The sequence below is a fragment of the Gobio gobio genome, assembly GCF_949357685.1.
Source record: "Gobio gobio genome assembly, chromosome: 14".
In the NCBI taxonomy this organism is placed as follows: Eukaryota; Metazoa; Chordata; class Actinopteri; order Cypriniformes; family Gobionidae; genus Gobio; species Gobio gobio.
This window is the reverse complement of record NC_137107.1, coordinates 27,438,628-27,454,643: the sequence shown is the minus strand read 5'-3', so window position 1 is coordinate 27,454,643 and position 16,016 is coordinate 27,438,628. Positions and strand designations below refer to the sequence as shown.

Below are 16,016 nucleotides of genomic sequence, written 5' to 3'. Positions count from 1 at the left end.
GTATGGATGGATGGATGTAGTTCTAAGATGGATAGATACCAGATGGATGGATGGATGGGTGGATGGATGGCAGAAGTTAAAAGATGAATGGATGGCAGAAGTTATGGATGGATGGATGGATGGATATAGTTCTAAGACTGATAGATAGCAGAGGTTATTGAATATATTGATGGATGGATGGATGGATGGATGGATGGATGGATGGCAGAAGTTTTGTATGGATGGATGGATGTAGTTCTAAGATGTATAGATACCAGATGGATGGATGGATGGATGGGTGAATGGATGGCAGAAGTTATAAGATGAATGGATGGCAGAAGCTATGGATGGATGGATGGATGTAGTTCTAAGATTGATAGATAGCAGAGGTTATTGGATATATTGATGGAGGGATGGATGGCAGTAGTTATAAGATTAATTGATGGCAGAGGTTATGTATGTATATGTGAAGTTGACAATTCTAGAAGGCAGAAGTTATAAGATGAATAGATGGCAGCAGTTATGGATGGATGGATGGATGGATGGATGGATGGATGGATGGATGGATGGATGGATGGATGGATGGATGGATGTAGTTCTAAGATGGATAGATAGCAGAGGTTGATGGATGGATGGATGGATGGCAGAAGTTATAAGATGTATGCATGGATGGCAGGTGTTATGATCGATAGATACATAGATAGATAGATAGATAGATAGATAGATAGATAGATAGATAGATAGATAGATAGATAGATAGATAGATAGATAGATAGATAGATAGATAGATAGATAGATAGATAGATAGATAGATAGATAGATAGATAGATAGATAGATAGATAGATAGATAGATAGATAGATAGATAGATAGATAGATAGATAGATAGATAGATAGATAGATAGATAGATAGATAGATAGATAGATAGATAGATAGATGGATTTTGAGACTGAAGAAAACTAACCAACTGTCTACTGTCAGCCATCACCTCATAATTGCCTCTCTTTCAATCTCCAACTTCAATTCTCTTTCTCTCTGTCCCTCTGCAGTCCAAAGCCAGAATCTCATAGCGGACAACATCTCGGTAGTGGAGGGGGAGACAGCCACCATAAGCTGTCGAGTCAAAAACAATGACGACTCCGTCATCCAGCTCCTCAACCCCAACAGACAGACCATCTACTTCAAAGATGTCAGACGTGAGTACACATGAGCATAATGTACGCACACAAACAGGCCGCGCGTCCCCAGTGGAGCGGAAGTGTTAATGCATCAGAGTAATCCACAGCGCTTTTGAGGGCATTCGATAGAGAGACCCAGCTGGCTGGTGAGGGCATGTTTTTTTTTTTTTCTTCAGCGATTTGCCTTGCTCTCATGTGATCCATCTTACCCAAGACCGCTCTGATATTTCCCTACAGCTGCACTGTGTAATTATAGCAGAGTCTTTCTAAAGAGTTTCATCTCTCCCACCCCTCTATGAAATATTGCACCCGCCGGTCCCATGTCATATGCAGAAAAGCACTTTGATTATGGTATTTTCTTTGCGCAAAAGTTGCAGCAGGAAGCATTTTTAAGTAGTTCCAAAGTGCTTTGGAGTTCAGTTCGAGTTCAATCCAGCACATATCAGGTGGTGTCAATAGACGGTGGCGCCTGTCTCCACAAACAGTCTCCGGAAAGATCTGTCCTTTTTATTACATGGCTTTTCTCTGAAATAATGATAAGCTTCGCCGAGGTGCCAGACCGAGTCATTTTCATCTTCTTCTCCATAAACGCCACTGTGGTTAAAGAGCGTCCCAGTCAAGGGGAGTGAATGGGAGAGCCATCAGTCGCCTGAGGGACTGTCCTCATCAAGTAACGGTTAAAGTAATTGTGTGCCTGGTCCTCTCAGAGTTTGGATTAAGGTCTTCTGAACCGTCATTTTATCTCTCAGCTTCCAATCATTAGCAAGGCTCAGACTCCAGGTTTTTGGTCCGTGCAAGGCTGTAATTATCACCCGTCTTCTTAATAAAACTTTGATGGGCTCTTCTCAAAGTAACCGTGGCCGGTAATCAAAATTGATTGCTGCCATTTAGGAGAAGCTGCATGTGTCCTGGAGCCTCTAGGATTAAACCTGAGAAAACAATACAAATGAGATTCGGAAGAGGAACACAAGAGCAAAGGAAAGGAAATGAGACAGTGTGTGAGCGGGAGAAAGAGAGGGAGACATGAGCACAGATAATAAAAGCAGTCATTGATACACAAAGAAAGTTTGTGGTTGCTTCAAGCTTCAAGTGGTCCACTGCCTAACGTGGGTGAATTGCAAAGAAGTGAACCAGGCATGTTTTTCTTGTTTTGTCTGTTTAAATTCGAATCAATTATAATGTAATGCACTTTTTATGGGTTAACTCTTTCCCCGCCAGCATTTTTTTTTCTTTTTACAAAAGTTTCCAGTCAACGCCAGTGTTTTTGATCATTTTCACAAAAATGTCATGGCTCCCAGAATACTTTGTTGTATGAAAATCTGAACATGCAATATATCAAAAGAAAGATCAGACCCAACTCTTCATTCATTTTAAACAAGCTTTTATTCTAGCTTCATGTATTCTTTTTTATCAACACTTGAATGTGGGTAAGTTTCATTAAAAAAGCAACATTTTGAGCGAAAAGCTGTTTCGATGTTTTTGTCAAAGACTACATCCAGATGGGATTCAGAGCGAGGATCAAAACACAGATGGAGTAGATCGAGTCCATCAACACCCCAAAGCTTCACAGTCCTATACCTCATCCTGGGTCGACATTTCATTCAATAACATTCTGTTGACTATAAGCAAAGTCCCTTTAAGACAAGTCATTTCACTCGGTGGCCATCTTTTGAAATGCAAGTGCAGCTCCTATCTCTTTGAATAGGGAAACATCAAATTCTCCAAAACTGTTCACCAAGCGTATGATTAAATTTCATATTTGAAATCACCAATGAAATCTGACAATCTAACTGTCTCATACATTTTTGTGCAATCCTAATCGGACGTATCAGAACACTGCTTGTGGCTATAGCAACTTTGCAGTGACGCGATGACTTTACTAATAAACGATTGGCTCTTTCATTTAGAAGGTGGGGCTTATTCGCCATATTGGGTGCTGCACTTTCTCCCATTCATAAGTAATCAGAGGGCACCATCTTCCTATATATAGATGCTTAACTATAAATAACTTTGCAACTACATGTTAACTAACTATCATTAGAGTATTAGTAAACGGTCTTCTTATCTGCTAATTATTTGTTGTGATGCTCCTCCAACAGACATTCAACTGACTATAAGTAACTTTACAAGTACATGTCAACTCATTCTAACCCCAATCCTACCAGTCTACTTAATACACTCCTAACACTCTAATGAGAGTTAGTAGACATGTAGGTACAATGTTACTTATAAGTCAACAAAATGTGTTAAAGGGACCTTCAAATTAAAGTGAAACCTAAAGTTCCATATATGAAATAAACTGAATATAATCTGAAACTTATTTGCTAGTTTTTGGAAGCCTCTCGCCTCAAAAATATCTAATTTTATTAAATAAAGGTTGACAATCATATGTAGCAAAAACTGAGGTAGAGGGTATACGGACCTCCAAATATTGTATTCCAACCACGAAACGTAGAAAATGGACATTCAAATTTAGACTAAATTTAGACATTTTATATTCCTAAGGTGGTAGCAAGTTGGAATGTAAAGGCTCTTTGGAGCTTTTGGCTTCTCACTAGGTGAAGGGAATGTGAAGATAAAAATGGAAACTGTAAGAATCTTTGGCAGTCTTCAGCACTAGTTCAGCAGGAGGCGTTAACCACTGAGGAGTTTCTAAAGCACCTCCTCCTCTTTACACACCTCTTACACCCCCCACCTAGTGCGAGCAGAAAGCAACATTTATGTATTATATTTATTCAGCAAAGTCTATTTCACATGACTCACATCAGGGCTTCGACGTAAGCACAATGCACTGCTTTGACCTCCATGTGAAAGATGTATCAGATAGTGTCATAGAAGGGCGATTTACATTAGTGAGGACCCGTTATTGCACAGACAGAGATTCTATGCATCATACAAATTGTTCAGCGTTCATTGGCCATGCTCCAAAAGGTCAGTGTCAAATGGGCTTAAAGTTCTAATAGTTTGATCTATAAATGTGGCATTACAACTATATCTGACTCCACTCCATTGAGTTTGATGCATTGGGGAACGTGGCCATGTCTCCAATGACAAGTATGTGTCTTTATGTCATCTTTTGGGATAAGGTAGGACAGATTTCAGGTTTATTCACAGAATTCGCTATGTAGCAGTGCATGTGGGATACCATGATATTAAAAGTCTTCTATTTTCTCTGAAATGTGCCATGCTGAGAGGACACAAAGCTGGGACAGTGTTATTTCGCTTTGTCTTTTTGTCCTTGTTGCATGTAATCTTTTCCCCTTTTTTTTACTTCCTGAGCCTTTCAGATTCCTGTATGGCAGCCCGTTTTATATATGCCTGCCCTCATATGTTACGACACACTCATTGTGACGAGAATTAAAACGACAAGCAGAGACCAGCATCACCGTTCCCCAACGCCCTCTGCCCAAATGAAAGTCTGAGAACATAATACAGGTTAAAGCCTTGTAAAAATCCCCAGCAAATGAAAGACAGTTTCAAAAAGCAAAAAAGGAACACGGAGTGCAAAAGCATTTGTCCATGCTTTTTTCAGGGTGATAAGCTTTAAAGGGTTTTGTCAGGCAGAGAAGCTGGTTTACTGGGCAGCATGCCCTCAGAAGGGACTGGAAACCACGCTGAGCTTCATTCTCCACCGCTCCCACAGCGCGCTGGATGTAGCTGGCCGACAGAAATGTTCCCTCTCACAGCGGTGGGACAACCTCCTGGGGCCCCGCAAGCTCTTGCTGTCACCATGTCCGGCGCTGTGTCCGAAAATGCTACAGCAAGCAGCAAAGGGCATGTACGCAGTCAGACATGCTGTTATTATTTAGGCCACAAAGCGCAGATTTTTTTTTTCTCAAGGTTTCGACTTTGTTCATCCTCCTCTTTTCCGAAAAATAAACTAGAGCGAGTATGTAAATTTTGTCTGGATGTCCTGAAGGCACATTATTTTTACAACTGCCTGTTTGTGCACTTAATACTTTTCTCATTTAAAGTTAACATGAAATCAAAATTGACCCGGTTTACCATTTTTCCTGGTCTTATTGGGAATGAATAATTGGTGCACATTATCCAAACACCGTTCTTTTTCAACTGGTGTCACTGATCTCTCCCCTTCAACCTCCTGTCATGAAAGACTTTTTACTTCCTAATTGGTACTTCTATTTTTCCTCATTGAAATCCAATTACATAATAATACTTGGTTACACCACATGACATTAATTGACTTTTTTTTTTTTGTTGGATTATTGCGTTTATTTTTAACATTTAAAAGAAGTCGTTCCCCCCTCTTTAGCCCTATTCGGACGGGATTAGTTTAACATGGGGAGGTGGGGGTAAAGTCATTTTACCTCAGGACGTCTGTAATGTTAATGGCCAATTCGCACGGGATAAGACATCTCAGTAAAACTAGCGGAAGTGGGAGGGGTAACTCGCTTTACGCACCACAGTAACCTCCTTGTCGTATGACGTTGATTCCTGTTATCACGTGAGCAAACACGCCAACAAGAAAAACGCGAAACTGGAGCAGGGAGGAAACGCTGTGTTTAATCTCGGAATATTAAAAAAATCTTAGATAACATTTTTATATTATATGAATATTAAAAAATATTCTAATGTAATGCTAAAAGAAGTGTTGTGCCTCTAATAAGTGCTTTCAATCTTCTTTTTGGTTTAAATGGTATGCGGAAAATACTGGAGGTTTGCCACAGAGTTGTCCCACCACCTACAATGCAACCGAGTGCTGTTTGAAGCGGCTCCATGCTTGCAAAACGCGCCAAAAACTACTTTTAAACAGTAAATGACGGAATTTTACCGTACATTTTTTGCACTACATTTTACAGCGGGTCTATTCGAACGGGATTAGTATTACCCGAGGTCATTTTTCCGGACCTTTTTACAGAAGGTAAAAGTCTCCGTAATCTTTACTGACATTGTCCGTAATGATTACCGAGATGGCACATTCGGACGGGACTAAAATCACAGAGAACCTCTGGTAATAATTACAATTACCCCCACCTCCACATGTTAAACTAATCCCGTCCGAATAGGGCTTTTGTTATAGGCACTTTTCAATGACCCACATAACAGTGAAATTGATTGTGATCAGTCTGTTACATCTGCCTTTTCTCAATTCTTTTTCTTTGGAATGAAGGGGTGTTTCTTTACCTCCAAAGCTTACCCGGTTTTATTCGCCTCACTGATATGGGCTCCCTAGTTTCTTGCCCTCTCTTTTCCCAATTAGAGCTGACACCACACTTATTCATGTTTTCATAATGCTCTAATTATTGCTGTCTCTCCACCTGACGCACAGTCACAATAGATTATTAACCGGTTTGGCTTCTTGCTCCTTATCGGTTTGTTTTAATCCTCACATTTCCCCAATCAATAAATTGAATTAAATCATTGGCTTCTGCCTGCCCTCCCCTTGACAGCCACATTCCCGCTTTCAAGCTGGCCGCTCTAATTAGTCGCACATTACGCGGCTGCTAGATGAAAGGCGCGCTGCTTGGTTTTTCAAAACAAAGACCACCACAATGGCTGCTAGAGATCATAGCGCTGCTGATGGTCCGCGCATTTCATTTGGGAAGCGTGGGGCTTTATTACTCCCAAGCTCAGACATGTACCTGAATAAACTGCGCACACACTTGTGTTCAGTGAAATATAGATGTAAAAGCTACATGTGCGAAATGTTTTATTTATTTGTTTTTTCGCTCTGAGCTTACGCTGCCCTGACATCATGATCAAAGGTGAGAAATGCGTTGCCTTGGCAGCAGGGTCTTCCAGGGTCCTCCACGTGCGTGCGCGGTGATCTGTGAGAGAAATGGACTGAGAGAGGGAGCTCGGCATCTCCCACGCTGTGGATGGCTGTGGCACATTCGGCTTGAGCGTGGAAATGCAAGTATAAGAAAGCTGTTCGTAATAGAGAATGGTAAAGATCTTTTTCCTTTTTGCGGTGTACACATAGAGACTGCTGCTCTTGTAGAGCAATATGATTTTTGGTTTCCTGCTCTCTCTCTCTCTCTCTGTATCTCTCTGGATATTTTTTTTCTTTTGAATGAAAGCGAAAGAGCATGGCTAACCAGCTGGATCCAAGAACAATCAACACCCCGCGCCATCAGGGCCTGCTTTCATGATCCCATCGCCTCAAAAATCTCTAATGATGCCCGATTATTTCTTTATTTATTTCCCCTTTTATTTATTTCTTTATTTATTTATTCATGGTCTTCTTTTTGTGCTCCTTTGAACTCGGCTGTTGCGGACAAGAACAAACGCATGCGCGAGTGCTCTCTGTGTCGTAAATGGTCTGTCGATCGGCCTGGAATTTATCCGCGAGTGGGGGTTGCCGGTAGCCTTTCATCTCATCTTATCTCATCTCTCTCTCTCTCTCTCTCTCTCTCTCTCTCTCTCTCTCTCTCTCTCTCTGCACCATTTACTTTTCACGCTCAGCCTCCCACACAGCCCTAATGGACTCCTCATTATTCTGGGACGAAAGAATTCAGTTCCTCCGCGTAATTAGGAGAAAGAACCGTAAGTCAGAATCGGCGTGCGATTCTCAGTCGCGTTGAAACTGGATCTGCTTTAAAATGAGGAAGTGTCTGCCATATTTAATACAAGAATACAGGTGTTTTTTTATATATACTATGTGAAAGTCACATTGAATAACACGGATTATATTATTACAATGGCCCCTGTCAAGGGGTGGAATATATTAGGCAGCAAGTCACCAGTCAGCTCTTGAATTTCATGTATTGGAAGCAGGGGCGATGCCTTCATAAAACAGAGTGGGCAAAGCGTACAGTATGAAAACTGCTCGCCAGGTTACCTTGAAAAAATATTATGAAAAGAGTCTAATTCAAAGTTTCTAAAAAACTACTCTGTAAAACAATTCCACTTTAATTATTTTTATGAGTTTAAGTAATGTAAAAATATGTGTTACCGTGACTTATTGATCATTTCATTTTTTACAGTGCATAATAAACGCTTTAAAATGACTCTTTTATTGTGTTTGTCATTCACTGTAAAATCTATAAACATAGTTTATACAGTATATATACATTGACAAAATGTTTGTACATGTCCTCCTGCAATATTAGTCTGAGACGACAGAACTTCTGCTTAAAAACAGAGATAAACTCATCATAATAAAGTGTCTCTCTCAGTTCACGTTAAAAGAATTGGCCAGATTCATTGCTAGACTTTGTTTCTTGCAGCAGTCCAATTATATCCAATTTAGGCTTTTTAAAGTATTAACTGATTGATATTTGCTGTGCCATTTTGAAATTCAACTCCACAAAGGAGCAACTCTTTCTATTACAAGTTTTACAACCTTGCGTGGTAAAGATAACATTGTGGACGGGACTATCAGAAATAACGAAAAGTGGATGAAATGCACCTATAGGAAGAGGGAAAACTAGGAAACTGCATTTTACCATGGATCTTGTATCTAATCCTTCTTTTAACTAAATAAATACATTTATAATTAGACATTTATTATAATTACTATTGTTTATTAAATTATTTCATACATCTAATTGGAAAATGACCAACTTTTGATTGGGTGAGCCATAATTCAAAATTGGTGGGCCCATGCCCATCTGGGCCCACCCGTAGCTTCGCCATTGGTTTCGAAGCATGAATAATGGGCAAGCTAAAACAGAGTGACTTTGACAAGCTAGGGCCATATATTACTTGACTAGGCAAATGTGTCAGAGCATCGCCAAAATGGCAAGTCATGCGGTGTTTTCCCAGTATGACTTAGTACCAACCAAAAGTAGTGCAAGGAAGGACAACTGGTGAACTGGCGTCAGGGTCAATGCACATTGATGAATGTGGGGAAGGTTTACCCATCTGGTCCGATCACACAGAAGAGCTACTGTAGCTCAGATTTCTGAAAAACTTAATGCTGCCCATGATAGAAAGGAGTCAACTAGTCAGAGTGGCCATGATGCCGAAAGTGCCTTGTTTACTTAGTTACTGAGGTAAGGTTTACGGTGCCAATAAAAATCAATGCAAAAAGTGTGAAAATAGTTAAATGACTGTATTTAGGATACGTAATTGCTACCTATGAAATTTGCCCTATCAACACTGAAGAAGTCCATTTTAATCCAAAAATGCCATTTCCACCACAGAATTATTAAACCAATTACACAATTTGCATGTATCCTCTGGACATTGTTGGTTGACAAAATGAGTTAATGGAATTTACTTGCTAAAAGTCCACAGAGACAAAAGTGCTCATGAAACACTCACGTAATGTACAGTACATGCTCACCACAAAGCAAGACATTTTTTTTCTCTTAGGTGTTAAAATGAAAAGGCACTTAGATGTCACAGTGGTCTAGCATGGCATGTCCCATGGATACTGTCCCTATTTCAAACCCCAGTGATACAATGCTCAGGTCAGATGATGCTAGAAATAGATGCCCATGTTTCTGAGTGTGAAGCAATCTCAATCACTTTGGTTATTCCCACGAAGCACCTTTTATGTAATCTGAAGAATATATTGTAGCCTGCATGTTTGCTACACTCTCCTGGTGTCATTCATAAGCAATAGCTTAAAAGAAGCATATGGCTGCCTTTATTTGCCTCAGTGGAAACAATCTAGACTTCAAATGGGAAAAATACTGCTAATTATCTCCTACATGTTTCTATTGTTGCTTGCAATGGAAGTGGAGTGTGAAGATGTGACTTTTCATTCTAACATGTGCTGTCTTTCTCTATCGACCCTCCAGCCCTGAAAGATGCTCGATTCCAGCTGGTCAATTTCTCAGACAACGAGCTGCGTGTGTCGTTATCCAACGTGTCTCTCTCAGACGAGGGAAGATACGTGTGCCAGCTCTATACAGACCCCCCACAGGAAGCCTACGCCGACATCACTGTGCTAAGTATGAACACTCTATCATCTACCTATCTGTCTATCTATCTGTCTGTCTGTCTGTCTGTCTGTATATCTATCTACCTATCTGTCTATCCATTTATCCGTCTGTCTGTCTATCTCTCTGTCTGTCTATCTGTCTATCAATCAATCATTCTATCAATCTATCAATATATCTATCTAATCTCCCCAAGGTTGAGAACCACTGGACTAGACAAACTGAACCTTTTGTTTTGACCATCAGATTTCCCTTAAGGCACTTGCCGCATCAACAAACACCCACAGATACAAACATGCAGGGCTGCTTTGTTTCCTGAGGAATCCTTTTATGATCAATCACTAGAGCTGAGCAGCTTTTATGAGATGCTGCAGCAGTGTAGAATCAAGATATAGCCATTCATCTTCACCGAACAGAAGGCCTGAGACGCGGCCAAGCCAGATCCTGAACGTCGAGTCATTCATATTTCAGAATGGAGCCAGTGCCCGACATGTGCGCACACACACGTTCACTGCTGTTTGGAGGGGCTCCTGAAAGCTCTCTAAAATCTCAACAAACACTTCACCTGCTTGTTTCTTTTGAGGACTCAGCTGCATGTTGGGGCCATTCAGTGGAATTATTGTTTATGTGTTTGTGTGTGTCTTTGTGTACATGCGAACACTTTGCTACGTTCTGCGTCTTGACATAACTGCATGGAAAAATCACCTGCACTTAAAAGCGATTATTCCATTTTGAGAGCAGAGTTTAGTGTGGGGTGGATATTGAGGGAGCGGGATTGTAGAGAGCTTGCTGAATACTGTTGAGTGGCTGGTTCCAGAGCTTCAGACGCCCAAGCTGAATGCTTGAATGGAACCCTGCTGCTCAGGGGGTACAAGAAACCTCTGCTACTGAATTACCCTGTCCAAAAAACATTCACATTTATGTCAGATAGCTCGAAGGTTTTAGGATAAATGTGACCTTTTCAGGTAAGCATTTTAGACGTAGTGACCATTCTGGAAGTAAGGACCACTGAATACGAGCATGCTTTTTTGAAAACGCTGTTATCACAGCATATCCAACTGAGCGCCAATATAATTGATAAACTGATTCCAGCAACAAGCAATTTGTCTGTCCACACCAGATGCTTACGCGATGAAATCAATCGAATATCACAGCCAAACAGAAGAGCGTATGCACTTTGCACTTGCAATAAAATGAATAAATATTAAATCAGTTTAACATTAAAGGGATAGATCACCCAAAAACTCTCTCATCATTTAGTCACCCTCAAGTTGTTCCAAACCTGTATAAATTTCTTTGTTCTGCTGGGGATACAATGGTAGTCAATGGGTGCCAACGTCTGCATTTTTGGTCGAACTATCCCTCTAATAAAAATAAATACTTAAGTTACTGAAACAATCTTTGAATTTTAAATGGTTTGTTTACAATGAGTTCAAGGTTTGAACATTCTTCTTTTTTTTAAGATCTAAGGTGAATTAACTCTGATTAACATGGAAAAGATACATCGGACTGCTGTGTTGCGTCATGTCTGGTTAGAACACAGTGTTGCAGTACTTGAAAAAAGGGTGTATCCTTGTTATATTATGCCTGTGAGCATTCCCAATTATCCAGGTCAGTGTAGAATGTTCTAGTAGATTTATTCTAGTCAACTGGCTGTGTTGCTTTCTGTTGCACAAGATGTTCCATCACTACCCACGTTGTAGTCATCCTGATTCATCACAGTATGCACTTTGTTTAGGTACCTTCCTTTATGTCATTTGTAAAAGAGAATGAATACACTCACCCTTTCATTTTCTATGATGTGTCAATCCCTCAGTGTTAGTGCCTGTATTGGCTCCCAATGCACCCTGGGCTGAATGTGACTGTAGTGGTGCTTGATTTACAGACAGCCTTGTAAAATCTGTCTGTCCTCTCTCAGTCCCACCAGGAAACCCAATCATAGAGTCCCGTGAGGACATCGTCAGCGAGGGCAACGAGACGGAGATAACCTGCACCTCCATGGGCAGCAAACCCGCCGCCACGATCAGATGGATGAAAGGAGAAAAAGAGCTGAAGGGTGGGTCAAGTCACATTGTGTACGCACAAATGAACCAGGTGTTTACCAGGTTTTCTCTCCACTTTACAAACCACAGTGCAAGTTTTTCGCTGGTGCACTTTCCACTGATAATTTATATATTGAAAAGTGATACTTTAATTAAAAACACCATGTAAGAACATTCATTAATACTAGCAACACAAATTGTTACATTTATGTAATGCTTAGCAGATAATTTGTTAATGTACACTACTGTTCAAAAGTTTGTGTTCATTAATATTTTTTTACGAAATTGATTTTATTCGGCAAGGACACATTAAATTGTTTTAAAAAAAGTGACAGTAAAGACATTTACAATGATTTCCATTTTAAATAAACGCTGTCTTGAACTTTCTACCCTAGTGAAATGTATTTAAAATATATTTATTTTATACTAAGTAAACATGTACTACAAACCATTAACATATTTACTGACATATCGCTTGAGACTTACTGATTTAAATATTATAATATTTTTTTATTTTGAGTACTTCTTTATTGTACAATGCACATTTCTTAATATTACGACTAAAATGTGCCTAAAATGTGTTTTAATGGCACTATTATTAAGGATAGTATGATCTCTGTATAATGTCAGTCTTTAAAGGTTCAGTGTGTAGTATTTATGAGGATCTATTGACAGAAATGCAATATAATATACATAACTATGTTTTCAGTGGTGTATAAAGACCTTACATAATGTACCGTTATGTTTTTATTACCTTAGAACGAGCCATTTCCTTCTCCATACACCACGGGTCCCCTTACAGTGAACTTTCCATTTTGCACTGTCATGTTTCTACAGTAGCCCTAAACAGATGACGACATTTTTGTCCTGTGTAAACACAAACACACCAGGCTTGTTTGAGATGCATCGGTGCTGCGCAGACCAATCAGCGTATGATATCAAAATACAGCAAGAGCAATTCAAAAGCATGAAGAGTCGTATGCTCTCGTACTTTGATGTCATTCGGTCTGCAGAGCCCCGATGCATCTCGAACAAGCCTTCCATCAACAATGGCAAACGTTGCATTACTATTGATGCACATGGCTTCACGATCCTACATCGGCATCAAAACACAGCGAATCCAACGCATTCGTGCAACTCGCCGTAATTTGTATAGATAGAGATTACAATCGAGCAGCTATTAGCTCAATTAGCTGCTATTTCAAAAATGGCGGTCACAAGTTTGTGTTTGTCTTGTTGGTCATGGTAACCCTGCCCCCAGCCCCTGACTCAAGCAGTTCTTACTTATAGACCAGCAATGTTTTGGTGCTACTTAAGAACCACTTTTACTGGTTCAGAGCTAGTGCTTTGGGTGTCAAAAGACAAAGAACTGATTTGAAACTAGGCTTTGGCTCCGAACCAGCACTCCAACTATCAGTGCTCCGAAAGGGAGGGGGGGATGCAATTGACCTATCGGTAAGCCCCGCCCCCCTTAGTTACTGTTGCTAACTCGGACAAACAAACGGAGTTGCTATATCTTACAATGACAGCTGTCAGTGTGAAAACCTTATCCCAAGATGTTTTTGGACACAGAATGTAGCGGAGCCCGTCTGAAAGATGGCCAAACTTTACTGATGGTTAATGAAGTTTATTATGTCCTTTTTCACTCAAAAAATCATCATAAGAGCTGAACAAACAGAGCATAAGAAGTGCGCATTAACGTCTCATTCACAAACTATCTCACTCTGTTGCATTACCATTAACACAGCAAATTACACAAAAACACTCATACAACTAACAGTAAACAAACATACACACAGACCGTATGCCTTTTCGAGGGTGCAGTTAATAACTGGTAAACTTTGTATCTGCAAAACAACTCCGATAAACTGCGTGCGATCTCTCCCTTTCACTAACTTACCCGCAGACTATAATACCCATCAAAATAGGAGTCCTCCTAAGTAAGACAGATAATGTAGACCTTAAACATATCTAAAATTAAATTAATTTACATATAACCAGTTTAATATGGAGAGGCACTGAAATGTAGACCTTCGTGTTTTTGACCTACAGTGTTACATGACATGAGAACAGTTAGTTATTTCGGTTTGTATGTTAGCAGGGACTTTAATCGTAACTTAACGAGAGTATGACAAACAGAAAATCCTCTCAGGATACCTGGAATCGGTGTTACAGTACCTCAGGCACGACATTTTAGCATTTTTGTAGCATAAACACCATCAAATCGATGAGAGCTTCGGATTTTCCTTCGGATAAAGATGTCCGAGTTCCGGTCCCAGCGCAACTGATACTCAACTGCAATTGGCTCATCTGCGTTCAAGGGGGGGGCTTACCGATAGGTCAATTCACAACCTCACCGCTAGATGCTGCACTGCACACTGCACTACACTGCACCTTTAAATGCAAGATATTTAAAGTGTCCCTAAATTATACTGGACCTCAGAACATTAAGTACAATTTTTTTTTTTTTTTTTTTTTTAAGCAGACTTTAAGTATACCAATTTAGTATATCAAAAGTACAATTGCAGGGTATTTATTAAGTACATAAGTATGTAAATGTATTTGTAGTATACTTAGTATTAAATAAATGTATTTCAAATACATTTTGGCATATTTATTTTTCACTAGGGTGTTCTTCAACGATTCATGACCATCATAGTTCCATGAAAATATTAAGCAGCACAACCTACTAAGTGTTGAGCGTAATGCATAACTAGTAACACAATTTATGTCCTTTACAACAAAACTTGCATTACTTTTTTTAAGTAATGCAAGTTACTTTGTTTTCCCATTTATAGACTTACACCTCTCCAGTCCCGATGGGAGTAAGTGGCAGAGGCGTTATGTGCGCTGTGTAAACATAGTGGTTATTGTAGTTGTAGACTAAATGTGAGCATGCATTTACTCATCACACTTGCACAAAAATATTCCGTATTCCTCAAAATGAATAAAAACAGTGAAATGCAAAAATAAATCACAAACCTGCAATAATTCAATGTTAAATTGCACAAATCTACTTTATGCATTTAATCTCACTTTATTAATCAATGTCTTTGCTGCTGACCTTCATTCAAACACACTAATGAGCAAAAAATGGCTTTATATAAACATCACGTGGTTTTATTGCTGAAGTAAGAGTGTTGAATTTTCTTCTTCTGCATCCTATTCTTTTGCAATCCAGAATGGCAGCACAGCTGAAAGGTTTGTTTGAGATGCGCCCTCTGCTGGACAGGTGTGGATTTGCATTTTATTTCAGCTTTAGGCTAATTCATTACACATTTGGTGTGAAAGGGCCATTACATTGGCCAAAATATAATTTTTTTTTTTAGTTATAAAAAAAACCCAAGCAAACCCTGGCATACCCCCTTCCCACATACTTTAGTCCAAAGTTTCTTGATCTTTGAATGTCTTTTGAAAACAGATAGCTAATTTTGACAACAGTCATAATTATAAACTCACCAGCTCCTTTTCAACATCTGTTTACCTGAACGCTTCTCACAGAAGCTCGGCTCATTTTCCATATTGCTCCGTAAGGGTTAGTGAGAGGCCATACCCTTTGACCCGCAGTCGTCTAGACACAGGCAATTTGTGTATTATTATGTACAAATTACTGCATATAAGCTGTCCTAATAACAGCTACCCAAAATGAGACGGCTAAATTGTAGCCCTGGACGGATGTTTTCTTTTGGTAATTAGCGATAAGCTCAGTCAGGGGTCTCCGTTTCTCTCCGCTGGGAGTTTCAGCAGCTATTACAAAGCATTTTTCTGTTCATTTGTCAGTGGGTGTTTTGTTTTTCTGTAACATCAATATATTATTGGACAGTTGGACAAATGAAGCGCTAAAGAAGAACGAGTTCGCCTCAGTGAGATGGACAGCAGGACATGAATATTCTGTTCTTGTATAGCGAAATGGTTTGAATGGAGGAGGTGAAAGCGATTGAAGAAACCGAGGGACTCCTTTCCTG

At 39.7% G+C, this 16,016-nt stretch overlaps 1 protein-coding gene across 6 annotated transcripts in view; it reads left to right on the top strand.

The window, feature by feature from the left end:
* The window catches only part of cadm1a (cell adhesion molecule 1a), a 354,466-nt gene that overhangs the window by 266,797 nt on the left and 71,653 nt on the right, over positions 1 to 16,016 (top strand). For all 6 annotated transcript variants that reach the window (XM_079834640.1, XM_079834641.1, XM_079834645.1 and 3 more), the window contains 3 exons: positions 1,029 to 1,175; positions 9,869 to 10,021; positions 11,928 to 12,065. In XM_079834640.1, coding sequence (XP_079690766.1) covers positions 1,029 to 1,175; positions 9,869 to 10,021; positions 11,928 to 12,065 — 438 coding nt within the window. The remainder of the gene's footprint in view (positions 1 to 1,028; positions 1,176 to 9,868; positions 10,022 to 11,927; positions 12,066 to 16,016) is intronic.